The sequence below is a fragment of the Chiloscyllium punctatum genome, chromosome 4 (assembly GCF_047496795.1).
Source record: "Chiloscyllium punctatum isolate Juve2018m chromosome 4, sChiPun1.3, whole genome shotgun sequence".
NCBI classification, from domain to species: Eukaryota; Metazoa; Chordata; class Chondrichthyes; order Orectolobiformes; family Hemiscylliidae; genus Chiloscyllium; species Chiloscyllium punctatum.
The window spans coordinates 46,876,321-46,895,399 of record NC_092742.1 but is presented as its reverse complement, the minus strand read 5'-3'; the positions used below and the strand labels follow the sequence as shown (position 1 = coordinate 46,895,399).

Here is a 19,079-nt window from a genome sequence, read left to right as displayed (position 1 = left end):
TAGTGGGTTAGTGTAGGTTAGGTGGGCTTTGATCGGCGCAACATCGAGGGCCGAAGGGCCTGTACTGCGCTGTATTCTTCTATGTTCTATGTTCTATGTTCTAACATTTTGGTAACAGTGATCACAACTCCCTGACCTTTACTATAGCCAGTGGGCTTAGGAGAACTAGAAGGGGACATGAAAAAGCTTTGTGGGTAGGATTAAGGAAAACCCTAAGGCATTCTATACTTATGTGATGAACAAGAGGATGGCCAGAGTGAGGCTAGGGCTGATCAGGTATAGTACAGGGAACCTGCGTCTCGAGTCCAAGGAGGTAGGGGAGGTCATTAATGATTATTTTGCTTCAGTATTCACCACTGAGAGGGACCTTGACGTTTGTGAGGACAGCATGAAATAGGCTGATTTGCTTGAACAGATTTATGTTAAGAAGGAGGATATGCTGAAAAGTTTGAAAAAGACAAGGATAAATAAGTCCCCTGGGCCAGACAGGATATACCCAAGATGTCTACTCAAAGCGAGGGAAGAGATTGCTGCACCTTTGGCAATGACTTTTGGGTCCTCACTTGTCCACTGGAGTAGTGCCAGATGATTGGAGGGTGGTTTTCATTTGCAGGGGGATTGAGTTTAAGAGCTACAAGGTAAGCTACAGCTCTGTAGAACCCTAGTTCAACCACACTTGGAATAGTGTGTTCAGTTCTGGTCACCTCATTGTAGGAAGGATGTGGAAGCTTTAGAGAAGGTGCAGAGATTTACCAGGACGCTGCCTGGACTGGAGGGTATGCGTTATGAAGAAAGGTTGAGGGAGCTAGGGCTTTTCTCATTGGAGCATAAAAGGATGAGAGGTGACTTGACAGAGGTGTACAAGATGACAAGAGTGTTATGAAGTGTAAGTGTATACTGTACCTTTAAGAGAGACTGAAAGCTGGCAAAGACTGACTGAAAGTACAGAACGTGTGCTGAACAATTTAAAAATGTAACATTTGGTTGCAAAACAAATAGCTGGAGAGCGTTGCCATGGTACACAACAAATTGCACTGATGTGGAGTGATGCCACAGAGTTCAATTCCCGCACTAACTGACGTTACCATGAAGAATTCTCCTTCTCAACCCCTTCCCTTGCCAGAAGTGCAGTAACTTTCAGGTTAAAGTCAATGTTAAATAAACACGGAGCCAGAAAAAGCACAGCAGGTCAAACAGCATCATAAGAGCAAGAGAGTCAACATTTCAGGCAGGGCCCTTCAGCAGGACATGGTGAAATGTCCTGCCTGATATATCGACTCTTCTGCTCTTCTGATTCTGCTTGGCCTGATGTACTTTTTCCGGCTCCACATTTTATCGACTCTGACTTTCCATCATCTGCAGTCCTTACTATCTCAGACTTTCAGGTTAAACTGCCACTAATTATCTCTCTCTAATGAGAGAGCAGCCCTATGACCCTCTGCGTGTATGAAGACTTTATCTTTGGAGAAGTACCACTGCGAAAGCCTTTGCAAGAACTTCTCATGAGCAATGTCAAGAAAGGCAGTCCAATAGCAATGTTCTCTGCAGTCAAACATATCCACCAACTCACAGATGTTCTTGGCTTATGATTGACCAAAATACAGAAGTTGCATTCAGAAAGGTACCAAATCTTGATCAGTAGGGGAATCAAGGTTTACGGGGAAAGCACAGGAAAGTTAGATTAGAGCAGGGTTCAAGGGGCCAAATAGACTACTCCTGTTCCAATTTTTTAAATACAAAAATACTCTCAGGATTGCGCAAAGATGTTAGAAAATATACAACCCTCCAGACAACTTATCTGTCCAACTCTTCAAGCACAGTCTGCTCCCCGTGTAGTAGAGTTTGCAGATTTCACATTGGACTTAACGGTCAGCTCAGAATCCAAAAAAAAACCACAGGGGAAGGCTAGTCATCCTAGATCCTGAGGGACTACTTAAAGATCTGAATTTAAACATTGCCTTTTGGTCACCTATTCCACCAATCTGTTCTCTTGAAGTCTATTACCACACACCTCACTATTCATCAGATTTTTAAAATTCCAAGGGATTGTGGCCCAAGTAATGACCTTTGAGCAATACTGCTGTTTGCCATCATCCAATTCAAAAATGCCCACATTTACTCTGTTTCCTGTCACTTGACCAATTCTGCATCCATGTCACCCCTTTTATAACATGGGTTTCAACCCAGCTAATAAGCCTTGACAAAATATTGAATGAAACCACTCTTTGAAGCCTATACACCACATCAGTGGCAAACCTCTCTTATCACCTGCCTCATCAAGTTTAAGTTCACCTGAGAATGTAACTTTTAAAAAGGTTTTGTGATTTACATATGAAAGAAGTGAAACTAACATGGTCATTCTGACAGATGAGAGACTTAACAAATAATCAAGGTATTTTTCAATGTATAATTTCAGTTATATCACATTGTAAACTTTTGCTATAAATTCTGTGTCTTAGAATTGTGTACTCCACAACCATCTGACGAAGAAGCAGTGCTCTGAAAGCTAGTGCTTCCAAATAAACCTGTTGGGCTATAACCTGGTGTTGTGTGATTTTTAACTTTGTACACCCAAGTCCAACACCGGCATCTCCAAATCGTTTCCAAAACTGATTTAGAACGAATCTGTGTACATTATAAAGTTGGAAGGAACATTTAGTACATTAATTTTAAACAGTTAGAACATAGAACATAGAACATAGAACAATACAGCGCAGTACAGGCTCTTTGGCCCTCGATGTTGCGCCGATCCAAGCCTACCTAACCGAAATTGGCCCACTATCCTCCATATGCCTATCCAATGCCCGTTTAAATGCCCATAAAGAGGGAGAGTCCACCACTGCTACTGGCAGGACATTCCATGAACTCACGACTCGCTGAGTAAAGAATCTACCCCTAACATCTGTCCTATACCTACCACCCCTTAATTTAAAGCTATGCCCCCTCGTAATAGCTGACTCCATACGTGGAAAAAGGTTCTCAAGGTCAACCCTATCTAAACCCCTAATCATCTTGTACACCTCTATCAAGTCACCCCTAAACCTTCTTTTTCCAATGAAAACAGACCCAAGTGCCTCAGCCTTTCCTCATATGATCTTCCTACCATACCAAGCAATATCCTGGTAAACCTCCTCTGCACCCATTCCAGTGCCTCCACATCCTTCCTATAGTATGGCGACCAAAACTGTACACAATACTCCAGATGCAGCCGCACCAGAGTCTTATACAACTGCAACATGACCTCAGGACTCCGGAACTCAATTCCTCTACCAAATACCAGTTAGCCAAATGAACCTTATGTTTAGAAGTTAGGAGGTTGGTTAGCTTAGTTGGCTTGATGGCTGGTTTGCAATACAGGGTGACACCAACAATGTTTCAATTTCCATTGAAACTAAAAGTCCTGCTTTCTGAACCTTGCCCCTCACGTGAGGCATGATAACCCTCAATCATCTCAGAGAACAGTCTTTGGTCCCCTGGAACTATATTGGTCCCTGTAAGTCTTTTCTGAACCCTTTCAAGTTTCACAACATCTTTCCAATAGGAAGGAGACTAGAATTGCACACAATATTCCAACAGTGGCCTAACCAATGTCCTGTACAGCCGCAACATGACCTCCCAACTCCTGTACTCAATACTCTGACCAATAAAGGAAAGCATACCAAACACCTTCTTCACTATCCTATCTACCTGCGATTCCACTTTCAAGGAGCTATGAACCTGCACTCCCAAGGTCTCTTTGTTCAGCAACACTCCCTATGATCTTACCATTAAGTGTATAAGTCCTGCTAAGATTTGCTTTCCCAAAATACAGCATCTTGCATTTATCTGAATTAAACTCCATCTGCCACTTCTCAGTCCACTGGGCCATCTGATCGAGATCCTGTTGTAGTCTGAGGTAACCTTCTTCGCTGTCCACCACACCTCCAATTTTGGGTGTCATCTACAAACTTACTAACCGTACCTCTTATGCTCGCATCAAAATCATTTATGTAAATGACAAAAAGTAGAGGACCCAGCACCAATCCTTGTGGCACTCCACTGGTCGCAGGCCTCCAGTCTGAAAACAACCCTCCAACACCACCACCACCACCACCCTCTTGTCTTCTACTTTTGAGCCAGTTCTGTATCCACATGGCTAGTTCTCCCCGTATTCTGTGGGATCTAACCTTGCTGACCAGCCTCCCATGGGGAATCTTGTCAAACGCCTTACTGAAGTCCATATAGATCTTGTGCACAGAATTCTCACTCACAACTGTTGAGTAGATCATTGCTTATGAGCAATTGTACCAGAGGTTTCCGCTGAAGGCACTGCTTTACTATTTATGCGAAGTTCTGTTTGTAATCTTGAGATGTAATATTAATTTACAATCAGAGAATTGTTACAATGCAGAAGGAGGCCACTCAGTTCATCATACCTGCACCAACTCTTCAAAGTAACATCATTACAATATTATTTACCCAATATTATTGCATTCTATTTCTAACCAAATAATTATCCAATACCTTTTCATTGTTTCAGTTGAACCTGCTTCTACCACATTTCCAGGCAGTCATTCTACACTCTAACTACTTGCTCCTTTTGCACATTACTTTAAATCTATACCCTCTTTCTTGTTCATTTTATGAGCAGGCACAGTTTCCCCCTATCTACTATACCAGCTCACTCATGATTCTGAAAACTTCTATCAAATCTCTTCTCAGCCTTCTTCTTTTCAAATTTTCTCATTCCTGGAACCATTCTTGCCAATTGCTTCTGCACCCCCTCCAAAGTATTCATTTATTTCTTAAAATGTGGCACTTACAAGTGTACACAATATTCCAACTGAGATTTAACAAGTAGCTGGTTAAGTATTGTGTACAAGTTATACATTATCTCCTTGCTCTTGTACTCTATGCCTGTAAATAAAGCAGATGACACTGCATAATTTATTACTTGCTTTATCCACGTGTCATGCCACCTTCAATGATCTGTGCACATTTACCATCCGTTCCTGCACCCACTTTAGACATATACCTTCTACTTTATATTGTCTTTCAATGTTCTTCCAATCAAACTGCATCACCTCACATTTCTCTGCATTGAACCTCATTTGTCACCTATACACCCATTCCACCAACTTGTCAATATCCTTTTGGAGTTCCATACAGTCGTCCTCACAGCCTATAACTGTTTCAAGTTTTGTTTCATCTGCAAACTTTGAAATTGTGCCCTATACACCAAGATTCGAGATCATTAATATATTATTAGGAGAAGCAAGCCTCCCAATATCAGCCCCTGGGGAACTCCACTACAAATCTTCCAAAACATCCATTGACCTTTAGTATCTGTTTCCTACTACTCAGCCAATTTTGTACTCATTTTGCTACTGTTTCTGTTATACAATGGCCTATAAAGTACCTCACAATAATACAAATGAAGCACTCTCAAAGTAGCTACAGCAATTGTGCTGAGGTCCAACATCATTTCTTAAAATTTATTTATGAGATGTGGCATTTATTGCTCAATCAGCATGTATTCCCTGTTCCTAATTGCTCTTAAGAAGATAGTGATGAACTGCCTTCTCAAACCACTGCAATCCACACAATCTTAGGAAATGCACAATACCATTAGGGAGAAAGTTTGTACCTTCGCTTTTCATTTACACTCCAGGTTTAGCATTCCATCAAATCAGAGTTAGCTTCTGTGGAAAACACTGCACTCCCTTTATGAATATTTGCTAAGTTAAAAACCAGACAGTAGTGCAGGTGTATGCCCATCGAGACAACTGCAATGGCTCAAGAAGGCAGCTCAGCACAACCTTCTCAAAGGCATAGGTACGGGGAATACATTCTACTTTTTTTTTCAAGCAATACACACAACCCACAAAAGAGTGAATGCAATTAGAGTGAATTACAAAAAGTCGAATAATCCACCACTCTTTAATAGGTATTGGAGCTCAAATGCAGTACCACGTTTTAAAAATGAAATAATTGGATATTAATATTTAAAACATTTGAAAAGTGCCTGGTGCTTCACAAAGATAAATGGTCCAAAATAGTAAGATATAAAAATCAAGTAATTCATGTAGAAAGGACATTTTTATACCATAATTGACAAAGCTTGGATAATATCAACAAAAGAAATGCAAGGAAGAGCCTAAAATTATAATCCCTATTGAGAGCAATAAATGTAATGAGAGAAGAATTTCATCAGAAAGAAAATTGCTGGGCAAGATTTCATTTTAAAAGCTTTATTGTTGCAAACCAATAAAATAAAAACAATTTTAAACTTTAGTTAACAAGTGATGGAAAATTCAAAAAAGGATCAATTTGACTTTGAATACTTGCTACAGACTTATGCCTCACATAATTAAAAGCACTTACTTGCTACACAAATATAGCATCACATGCAATCTCTCAGTCTTTACAAGCCAGCCTTTGTTTGTTGGATATCACATCAGCCAACCATCAATTTTAGCCCTCAAATTGTACTCATTGGTAACCATAATCCATCCGAGACACAGTTATAAGCCACGAGGCACATGTTTACAAATCTTCTCACTCAGATCATAACCATTCTGATAGGACAGGATCGCTAGACGGTCCCTTCTCCAACTTCATTGAAGATCACAGTGAGATCCGACACGACTTCAGCAGCAATCAATATTGTCCAAGCCACAATCCCTTGGTCTTCCTGTCTTCAATGTTTTGTCCTTTCCAACTGCACACTGTAACATTCTCAGAGACCTGCTTCAGCTCAGGAACTGTTTGAAGACTGCCAAACAAAAAATTGTTCCACTCAAAAATGCTTACTGGTTTGCTGTTTGCATATATTCTCAGTGTTGTAAACTGCTGCACAGAAAAAAAAAGGCTGAAACTCAGCGCACTATAGTTAACTTTCTATACATCCTTTGCTTCTTTGCTGCTCACATTCAAATAATAATGGACATTTCTTAGAATCCAAACAATGGTAGAATCAGGAAACCAACGAACCCTTTTTCAAAATCTATTTTCTTATTAAAGGCACATCACACAAAAAAATACAAGTTTTCCCAGCACATAAGACATCAGTGTTCATGCATACTGGCAGACTGATTTGAAAGGTCTGCCAGAAAAAAAAGCATACAGTACTCAGAACTGATCTAGCAGAATCAAAGCTTTTCTCTATTTAAACTAAGGAGATGGCTATGCAGAAGGACATTTGTTGGGATCAGGCAAGGGAAAGTTGAAAACAACAAGAAAAAAAGTAAAATATATATAAAGTAAATTTATGGACTCCACTCTGTCAATATGATGCAAGTATAATCTCATCATGTAGTGGCATTGAACTATTGGTACCGACACTGCAAACTTGCTAATTCTCTCTCTTCCTCTGGGATCAGTTGCAAAGATGATCCAAATGACCAACTCTAAAAGAAATGCTCATTGGCCAAAACTAAAACTGTCCAAACAGGGTTACTTGCACAGTACAATTATAGAATCTCCAAAGTTCAACCGCCATACCAAATCTCACCAATGATGTATGTTCTTGTGCCTTCGCTGGGATTTTGTCCTGAGGAATACTAGATGCCACATGGGAAGTGGAATTGGTTGTGCTAGAGTTAGTCCTTGAATTTTCTGGCACTATAGTTAGTTGCTGTGATTAGCAATGAGGAGATTTTGGTCATTGGAGGATTCCTTTTTGTCTGTAGAGAGAAGAGGGAGGTCGTAGCATCCCAAGTCCAGTTCTAAAAAAAATCTACTCTGCAATCAGTAACTACGGGATTGGGGTTTCACAGTTGTCTCTAAACTTATACACGTGTATGTGGAATTTCATGATTTACTTGTATACAGAACGAGAATACGGAGAATGATAGGAGGATACAAGGTACTGTGGGTACAAGAGCAGATCAGAGGTTAGTAATTCTGCAATGAATAACTCTCGTATTGACACACCCAAAGCACACCCACCATCTACAAGGCACAAGTGAGGAATGCAGCAGGAAAAAAATCCCACCCCAAAGTAAAGAATAAGTTACAGATTCCAACATTTTTTATTTTATGTAGTGTCTGCACCTATATTTGGAAACATATTGTTTAATTTTTATCAGCTCTAAAAAATTTTCGCCTTCAGTGGTTCAAGTTCGATCTTCATTTCTTGATGGACTGCAAGTGACAAGCAGTTTAAATAGTTGAACAATAACTACTTAGCAACAGTGCAAAACTATGAGACAAACTCTCCTCAGAATAAAAAAAACTATCAATGCAGGTTCTAAGATTTAAAATGTATTTCCCAATCTGTATTCTGCAGCAACTGTGATAGCAGCATGCTAGTTAATTGTGTATGGTACTGAAATAGCAGAAATCTTGAAAATATGAGGAAACAAAATATTTGACCACAAGTAGTTTGTAAATTGTTCTTTTAGATCAGTCTGTATTTATTTTAATACCTTTAATACCTTGTTCTGGTGGAGAAAGCAATTCAAGTTAACAGACTTGAATATGAAAAAATGTTGGCAGTGCCACCTAGAGTTGAAAGAATGAATTGGCAAAGGAGATTTATTGTATTACACATTCAATATGATTAAGCATTAGTTTCACATTATGAAGTAATAATGATATGGAATAAGTACGAAAAGGAATGTGTTTGCAGTCACAAGATCTTTAATAGTATTATTATTAGGTAGTTCTGCAGTGAACATAGCTTAAGCTGTCCCTAGCATTTTGCAGTTTACAGTGGAAGATCTACAAGATTTAAAAAAATACATGAGGGAAAATTAGAAAAGAATGTCAATTTTCTGGAGTGCAACAATAACACAGGCCTGAACTTAACTGAAGTTGTTTAACATTATAGATAACAAACTACCCAACTTCAGTTGACATTTAAAATTCCAATATCATCTTCTCTGGCCTGAAACCAGCAGTAAACACTATTTTGTCATTTTGTTTTTACTGCTCATTAATGGAATATGGGAGTCACTGGCTCATCCCTAGTAGATCATCACTACTACCACCTTCTTGATCAGCTGCAGTTCATTTGTTGTAGGTGGACTCACAATGCCGTTAGGGATGGAGTCCCAGGCTTTTAACCCATTGCAAGTGAAGGAACAGTGACACATTTCCAAGTTAGAATAATAAGTGGCTTGAAGAGCAACTTACAGGTGATGGTGTCCTCGTGTATCTACTGCCCATATCCTTCTAGATAGCAGTGGTCATGCACTTGAAAGATCCTGCCTTAAATAGCCTTGGCGAATTCTCCTAGTACATCTTATATGTATGGCTGCTGAGTTTTGGTAATAACAGAAGTGCATGTTTGTAGATGTATTGCCAATCAAGCCAGATTCTTTTTTCCTGAATATTGTTAAGCTTCTTGCGTGTTGTTGGAGCTGTACTCAACCAGGTAAATTGAATATTCCTGACCTGTGCCTTGTAGAAGGTGGATGTGCTTTAGGGAGTTATTATGAGAGCAACTTACTGCAGGATTTCTAGTATCTTATCTGGTCCTGTATCTGAAGTACTTATATGGCTAGTCCAATTCAATTTCAAGTCAATGGGAACCCCCAAGATTTAGACATTGGGATTCAGCAATGGTAATTGAATATCAAGGGGTGATGGTTGGATTTTCTCTTTTTGAGATGGTCATTGCCTGACAGTGTGTGGCATGAAAGTTACTTGCAAGCTCAAATGTTGATACTGTTGCATTTGGATATAGATCTCTCTAGTATGTGAAAAGTCATGAACAGTGCTAAACATTGCACAATCAGCAGCAAACATCCCCACCTCTGGCCTTATGATGGAGGGAACGTTAACAGATGAAGTAACTGAAGATAGTTGGGTTTAAACGCTGAGGAACTCCTGCATAGCTATTGTGACATCATACAATCATCATTGTGCTAAGTTTGACTCCAACCAGCTGAGAGTTTTACCTTCATTCCCATTGACTCATGTTTTGCAAGGGCTCTTTGATGCCACACTCAGTCAAATGTGGCCTTGATGTGAAGGGCAGTCATTCTCACCTCATCTCTGGAAATCAATTCTTTTGACCTATTTGAATTGAGGCTTTAATGTGGTCAGGAGGGGAGTGGCTCTGGTGGAACCCAAATTGAGTGTTATGAGCAGGTTATTGCTGTAGAAGTGTACTGTTGATGACAACATTTTTCTGCAATTGAGAGTAGACTGATAAGGTGATAATTAATAGAGTTGGAGTTGTCCTACTTTGTGTGCAGGAAATACCTGGGCAACTCTTTACATTGTCAGGTGAATGCGTGATCTAATCTTGCAGCTGTGTCCTTTAGGATTCGACTAGATTAATCAGCGATGATGCTGCCGAGCTACTCTTCATGATGTACAAATTTTCCACCCAGAGTACATTCTATATCACTGTCACCCTCCATACTTGCTCAAGGTGGTGGTCAATGTGGAGGAGTACTGATTCATCAGTTAAGGCGGGCTGTACAGGTAAACAGCAGGCAATTACCTTGCCCATTTCTGTTCCAATGTCATGAGACTTCATAGGATTCACAGTCCATGTTGAAGAGTCCCTGGGCAAATCACTCCCTGCTGTATAACACAGTGCCACTGCAACTGCTGTTTTTTTGTCAATCCAGTGGAACAGGACATATCCATGGATGATGATATTGTTGTTTGGGTCATTGTGGAAGGTTAAAACTCTTGAGTATGGCCATACCAGTCAGTAGTTCAACTAGTCTGCAAGGCAGTTCTCCAAATTTTACCACTTACTCCTAAAAGTCAGTAAGGAAGACTTTACAGGGTTGATGGGGCTGAGTTTGATGTTGTTGCTTCCAGCACTTAGATTGATGCCATTGGTTTGATTTCCTTTTGAGACTTTTTAGCAGTTGATAGAACTGTCTGGCTTGGTAGGCCTTTTTAGAGATTAGTTAAGAGTCAAACACATTGCTTTGGCAATGGAGTTACATGTAGGCCAGACTAATAGGAGCCACAGTTTTCCTTCCCTAAAGGACATTAATGAATAAGATTGGGATTTATACGAATCGATATTGGATTCGTGGTCATTTGACTTTTAATTTAAGATTTTTATTAAATTTAAAACTGAACCTAGGTCCCTAGAACATTCCCTGGGTCTCTGTATTGAGTCCAATGACAATACCACTACATCAGTGCCTACGAAAGGCAGTGCAAGCACTAATCTAATGGTGGCTACTTCATCAGAGATAGCAATGTTCACTGATGATTGCATGATGTCCAGCATCATTCACAACTCCTCAGATGCTGAAGCAGTTCATGCCTGAACACAGCAAGTCCTGGACAACATCCATGTTTGTGCTGAAAGGTGGTAAGTAATATTCACATCAAACAAATGCAAGGCAATTAACATCTCTAACAAGAGAATCTAACCATCATTCTGAGACATTCAATGACATTACCATCACTGAATTGTTCACTATCAACATCCTGGAAGCTAACCATTGATCAGAAGCAGCTGAAGGTGTTTGGGTCTAGGACACTATCCTGAGGAACTCAGAGTTAAGAGTTCTACAACACAGAAATAGGTCATTTGCCCCTTCAGGTCTGTGCTGGTCAGAACAACCATCTATTCATCTTATCTCAATTTTTTAAGACTCAGCCCATAAAGCCTTATATGTTTGGCATTGCAAATGCACATCTAAATACTTCTTAAATATTATGAGGGTTTCCCCTCTAAAAAACAGTTTTTGTTGCACCCGGTGAACCTTCTGCCCTTTTAACTTAAATTGATTACCCTGGTTATTGATTCCTCTTTCACCTCACACTTTACAATTATTTGAAAAGGAAAAGAATAAATAGAGTGAGCTTTTATCCTCGAAGAAAAGTCTGCGGAGTTCATAATGACAAATAAGTAAATGGTAAATAAATTAAAAAGATATTTTCCATCTGTCTTGATGTAGAAGGTACAAATAGCATCCCAGAAATAATTGTAAATCAGGACAAAAATGTGAAGGAGGAACTTAAAATATTAAAGTAGGGAAAGCGTACTTACAAAATTACTAGAACTAAAAAGTAACAAGTAGCTGCTGACATAATAAATGCATTGGTGTTAATTTTCCAAGATTCTACAGATTTCCACATGGACCAGCCTGAAAAGAAAATCCATAAAGATCACAAACCTGAGAGATTGGGTGCACTATCAGTCACAGGATCATTACTTTAAAAGTTTCCTTTCAAGTGCTGATATTTTCATGGTATCTTTTTACAGAACTGGATGTCAATTTGTTAATTAGCTTGTTTTTTTTTCCAACTTGCTCGAGTGAATGAAGAGACATATACTAACGTAGGTGTAGAGTGGAGTCAGAAGTTACACTGTGATGTTTCACTATGTGAATAAATCAATTTAGTAAATTGTAAAGTAAAAGTAAGTTGTAAAGTAAATTGTAAAGAACTAAAAACTAGCTTTCATTTCTTCTTTCACCGACTAGCTATCATGAGTATAATACAATGGTTGAAGTCAACAATATAGATATGTTTAAAGGGAAGCTGGACAAGCATTTGTCGGATGGGAATGAGGAAAAATGGAAGAAGGCTCAAGCAAAGCATAAATACATAATGAGCTGGTTATGCCAAATGTGATGTTTTATGTCAGCTAAATCCTTTGTAAACAATATTAAAAAGGCTGTTTGCATAATGTGGCTGAAACAAACAGCTAACATTAAGAAACTCCTAACATTAAGAGCATGGAGTACCTCAAATCACTCATACCACTAACCTTGTTGAAAGTTACATTCTGATTCAACCAAAAGTTCTGATTCCAGACTTGTGTAGCCATCCTTAACTTCCTCAGTTCCTGCTCCAGTTTGGATTCAAGCTTTGGTGTATAAAATTTCATAGGTCTTAGGTTTGAAAGCCTATCTGGAGGGCCAACCCAGTCATGGTGCGAGTCTGCAGGACTTTGGAAACTTGAAATCTGAAAAAAAAATATTTCATTTTAAATAATAAATAATTGGCATTTCTCTTAAAGTTTCAGAGTAAAAGCAGTTCAAACTATGTGCCCACATTTGTAGAACAACTGTAGCCACAATACACATTTCATGAATGTTTGTCTGGAAATGAACAGATCTTTGAGGTTTTATATTAAACACTTGAACATATGAGTTCAAGCGGATATGAAGAAACTAAAAATACATCCTTCCATGTAGAATATGTGCATGATCACTTTAGGTTAAGTATTTAACGGCAGCATGAACTCTAGAACATTCTCACTTAAATCCGCGATTTAGAGTCATAGAGATGTACAGCATGGAATCAGACCCTTCGGTCCAACCCGTTCATGCCGACCAGATATCCCAACCCAATGTAGTCCCACCTGCCAGCACCTGGCCCAGATCCCTCTAAACCCTTCCTATTCATATACCCATCCAAATGCCTCTTAAATGTTGCAATTGTACCAGCCTCCACCACTTCCTCTGGCAGCTCATTCCATGCACACGCCACCCTCTCCATGAAAAAGTTGCCCCTTAGGTCTCTTTTATATCTTTCCCCTCTCACCCTAAACCTATGCCCTCTAGTTCTGGACTCACCCACCCCAGGGAAAAGACTGTCTATTTACCCTATCCATGCCCCTCATAATTTTGTAAACCTCTCAGCCTCCGACGCTCAAGGGAAAACAGCCCCAGCCTGTTCAGCCTCTCCCTGTAGTTCAGATCCTCCAACCCTGGCAACATCCTTGTAAATCTTTTCTGAACCCTTTCATGCTTCACAACATCTTTCCAATAGGAAGGAGACCAGAAATGCACGCAATAGTCCAAAAGTGGCCTAACCAATGTCCTGTACAGCCACAACATGACCTCCCAACTCCTGTACTCAATACTCTGACCAACAAAGGAAAGCATATCAAACGCCGCCTTCACTATCCTATCTACCTGCGACTCCACTTTCAAGGAACTATGAACCTGTACTCCAAGGTCACTTTGTTCAGCAACACTCCCTAGGACTTTACCATTAAGTGTATAAGTCCTGCTAAGATTTGCTTTCCCAAAATGCAGCACCTTACACTTATCTGAATTAAACCCATCTGCCACTTCTCAGCCCACTGGCCCATCTGGTCCAGATCCTGTTGTAATCTGAGGTAACCCTCTTCGCTGTCCACTACACCTCCAATTTTGGTGTCATCTGCAAACTTACTAACTGTACCTCTCGCATCAAAATCATTTATGTAAATGACAAAAAGTAGAGGGCCCAGCACTGATCCTCGTGGCACTCCACTGGTCACAGGCCTCCAATCTGAAAAACCACCCTCCACCAACACCCTCTGTCTTCTACCTTTGAGCCAGTTCTGGATCCAAACTCAATCAAGTTTGTGAGACATGATTTCCCACACACAAAGCCATGTTGACTATCCCGAATCAGTCCATGCCTTTCCAAATACATGTACATCCTGTCCTTCAGGATTCCCTCCAACAACTTGCCCACCACCGAGGTCAGGCTCACCGGTTTATAGTTCCCTGGCTTGTCTTTATCGCCCTTCTTAAACAGTGGCAGCACGTTTGCTAACCTCCAGTCTTTCGGCACCCTACCTGTGACTATTGATGATACAAATATCTCAGCAAGAGGCCCAGCAATCACGTCTCTAGCTTCCCACAGAGTTCTAGGGTACATCTGATCAGGTCCTGGGGATTTATCCACCTTTAACCATTCCAAGGCAACCAGCACTTCCTTCTCTGTAATCTGGACATTTTGCAAGATGTCACCATCTATTTCCCTACAGTCTATATCTTCCATATCCTTTTCCACAGTAAATACTGATGCAAAATATTCATTTAGTATCTCCCCCATTTTCTGTGGCTCCACACAAAGGTCGCCTTGCTGATCTTTGAGGGGCCCTATTCTCTCCCTAGTTACCCTTTTGTCCTTAATATATTTGTAAAAACCCTTTGGATTCTCCTTAATTCTATCTGCCAAAACTATCTCATGTCCCCATTTTGCCCTCCTGATTTCCCTCTTAAGTATACTCCTACTTTCTTTATACTCTAAGGATTCACTCGATCTATCCTGTCTATACCTGACATAAGCTTCCTTCTTTTTCTTAACCAAACCCTCAATTTCTTTAGTCATCCAGCATTCCCTATACCTACCAGCCTTCCCTTTCACCCTGACAGGAATATACTTTCTCTGGATTCTTGTCATCTCATTTCAGAAGGCTTCCCATTTTCCAGCCGTCCCTTTACCTGCAAACATCTGCCTCCAATCAGCTTTCAAAAGTTCTTGCCTAATACTGTCAAAATTGGCCTTTCTCCAATTTAGAAGTTCAACTTTTAGATCTGGTCTATCCTTTTCCATCACTATTTTAAAACAAGTACAATTATGGTCGCTGGCCCCAAAGTGCTCCCCCACTGACACCTCAGTCACCTGCCCTGCCTTATTTCCCAAGAGTAGTTGAGGTTTTGCACCTTCTCTAGTAGGTACATACACATACTGAATCAGAAAATTGTCTTGTACACACTTAAGAAATTCCTCTCCATCTAAACCTTTAACACTATGGCAGTCCCAGTCGATGTTTGGAAAGTTAAAATCCCCTAATTACCCTATTATTCTTACAGATAGCTGAGATCTCCTTACAAGTTTGTTTCTCAATTTCCCTCTGACTATTGGGGGGGGGTCTATAATACAATCCCAAGAAGGTGATCATCCCTTTCTTATTTCTCAGTTCTACCCAAATAACTTCCTTGGATGTATTTCCAGAAATATCCTCCCTCAGCACAGCTATAATGCTATCCCTTATCAAAAATGTCACTCCCCCTCCTCTCTTGCCTCCCTTTCTATCCTTCCTATAGCATTTGTATCCTGGAGCCATGTTTCCGTAATTGCTATGATATCCCAGTCCCATATCCTAACCATGCCCTGAGGTAATCTGCCTTCCCTATTAGGCCCCTTGCATTGAAATAAATGCAGTTCAATTTATTAGTCCTACCTTGTCCCTGCCTGCCCTGACTGTTTGACTCACTTCTGTTCTCAGCTGTACCCATCTCAGATCGACCTCTTTCCTCACTATCTCCCGGGGTACCCCACCCACCCCACCTTACTAGTTTAAATCCTCCCAAGCAGTTCTAGCAAATTTCCCTACCAGTATACTAGTCCACTTCCAATTTAGGTGCAACCCGTCCTTCTTGTACAGGTCACTTCTACCCCAAAAGAGATTCCAATAATCCAAAAACGTGAATCCTTCTCCCATACACCAGCTCCTCAGCCATGCATTCATCTGCTCTATCCTCCTATTCCTACCCTCACTAGCTCATAGCACTGGGAGTAATCCAGATATTACTATCCTTGAGGACCTCCTTTTTAAATTTCTGCCTCACTCTCTGTAATCTCCCTTCAGAGTCTCAACCTTTTCCATTCCAATGTTGTTGGTTCCAATGTGGACAATGACCTCCTGCTGGCCCCTCTTCCCCCATGAGAACATTCTGCACCCTTTCTGAGACATCCTTGATTCTGGCACCAGGGAAACGACACATTATTCTGCTTTTTCTCTGCTGGCCACAGAAACGTCTGTCTGTATCTCTGACTACATAATCCCCTCACACAATTGATCTCTTGGAAGCCGACATGCCCCTCATTGCATTAGAGCCAGTCTCAACACCAGAAACTTGGCTGTTCGTGCTACGTTCCCCTGAGAATCCATCACCCCCTACATTTTCCAAAACAGCATACCCTATTTGAAATGGGTATATCCACAAAAGACTCCTGCACTAGCTGCCTACCTCTCTTACCCTTCCTGGAGTTAACCCATGTTATTGTATCTGAGACATCCCCCCCCCCCCGCCTATATCTGCCATCCATCACATACTGTTACTGTTGCAAATTCCTCATCGCTTCTATCTGTCTCTTCAACCGATCCACTCAATCTGATAAGATTCGCATTCAACAGCATTTATGGCAGATATAATCCGCAGTAACCCTTAAACTCTCTTTAAACTCCCACATCTGACAAGAAGTACATATCACTGCAAAGGCCATTTTTGCTCCTTCACAATCTACAGACCCAGAAAATAACACCGTCTTATTCCTCTACAAACACTGCTCCAGGTTAAATTAATAGCTATGGCTTATATTTTAAGTTTAATCAAGAGACTTATCCCCAAAAACATATAATCAAGAAAGAATCCACTATACTCACTACTGCAGCCTCTCTCTTGGACAGACTTAAAACGACAATTAACTTATCTGATTCTGTGCTGTGAACTTCGCTCAACAGTTCCTCCAAGATTAGTTGTGAATTTCACTGTTTGTTCAGTTCCTCCAAGATTAGTTGTGAATTTCACTGTTTATTAATTTTCCCAGCTGCACTCCGATGTCCAGTGATACACGAATTCAAACAGCAAAAGTGGTAACTGTGCAGGCGCTCTCTCTCTCTCTCTCTCTCTCTGTTTCCTGCACTGTCCTCACCATGTGCTTCCTTTGTCTGTTCTTCTCCCTTTTAAAACTGCTGTTGTTTTGACTTTTTTTTTCCAAAGTTCCAGAAGAATGCAACCGCATATAAAACAGTAATTGCTGCTACTGGAATTCGAGGAAATCACTTCCAACACCTAAAATACCTCAAAAAAAAGGAGCAGCTCTTACAGCCAGAAATTTTTCCCGTCCTCAATCTTGGATTACTCAGAATTCTTGAATACAAGAACTTTGCAGCAAAAGCTCAGGCTGAAAATCAACGCAAATCAGTTCTTGTGATACCGCAGTATAAGTTTACAGAATAACTGATTAATTTTGCCCACAGTAAAAGAATTCATGGATCATAAAGTTTAGACAAGCCATGGTTATGGATAGTTGCTTAACTTTTTTTGTTTAAAAAAACAAAACTGAAAAAAAGGCTTAAACACAACAGAAATTACTGCAGAAACTCAGCAAGTCTGCTTTTTCTGCACAGATACTGCCAGCGATAACATTTTGAGTCCAGTGACCCTCCGTCATAACAAGAAAAGCTTAAACATAATTTTAGCAATTACAAGTATTAATAACTGTCCAATAATGCTTTCAAAGTTCCAGTTTAATAAAAGTTTTTTTTATATAGGCTGCCAGATTCAACAATACTGAAATTTGAATGAGAAAAATTAAGGTTTATTAACTTGAACTGGCATATAGATTTGGAGTCTGAAGTGGTGACAGCAAACCAATGTAGTATGCTGGATAGAAAATAAGGTGAATAAAAATATTTAAAATAATAAAAATCATAAATTTTACCCAATTTGCAATTACATCAGATCAAGCCAGACATGATCAGATATAGATCAAGTATGAATTGGTCTCATGCATGTCCTGAACATAAAGTGAAGATTCTGCCTTCAGAACTTGAGCTCACTCATGCACAGACAAAGGTTTCAGTCACATATTTCAAGAGAAGAGGGATAGCAGAGTTTAAGAAAGTGGCTGATAGCTCTTTTGACTTATAAATGGTACAAACAGTAGATTTTTTTTCATTCACACATGTTGACATTGCTGGATGGGTCACCAATTATAGCTGGTCTCTAATTGCTCTTGAGAAGGTGGTGGTGATCTGCCTTCTTAACCCACTGCAATCTGTGGGAGGTCGATATACTACAGCACTGTTTGGAAGGCAATGAAGAATAGGCAATATAGTTCTGAGTCAGGATTGTATGGGGCTTAAAGGTGAAGTTTTGCAGGTCATGCCCTCATCTTTCTAGGTGGAAGAGGTTACGGGTTTGGGAGGTCCAGTTTAAGGAACCTTCGTGAGTTTCTTCAGTGCATCTTATAATGGAACATACTGATGCCTCTGTGCATCAGAAGTGGAGGGGTAGAAGATGCTGGAAAAGGTACCAATTTAGCAGCTGCTTTGTCCTGATTCCTTGATTTCCTAGAATGATATTGAAGTTGAAACAATTCAGGCAAATGAAGAGTATTCCATCCCACTCCTGGCTTAGGTATTATAGATGATCAACATGCTTTGTGGACACAGGAGGGGAGTTATTGCTGCAGATGTCCAAACTTCTGACCCCCTGTTGCAGCAGTGTTTATATTGCTGATCTAGTTCAGTTTCTGGTCAATGGTAACCCACACAATATTGATAGCAGTGAACCCATCAATGGTAATGCCATCGAATGGAAGGGGTGATAATTCAAGTCGCTCTTGTTAGAGATGTCAATTGTCTGGTATCT

The 19,079-nt window shown here is 40.2% G+C and overlaps 1 protein-coding gene across 1 annotated transcript in view; it reads right to left on the bottom strand.

Annotated features, from left to right (window-relative positions):
• The window catches only part of coa8 (cytochrome c oxidase assembly factor 8), a 29,263-nt gene that overhangs the window by 6,762 nt on the left and 3,422 nt on the right, over positions 1 to 19,079 (bottom strand). The window contains exon 2 of the mRNA XM_072568589.1: positions 12,680 to 12,877. Within this exon, the coding sequence (XP_072424690.1) occupies positions 12,680 to 12,877 (198 nt within the window). The remainder of the gene's footprint in view (positions 1 to 12,679; positions 12,878 to 19,079) is intronic.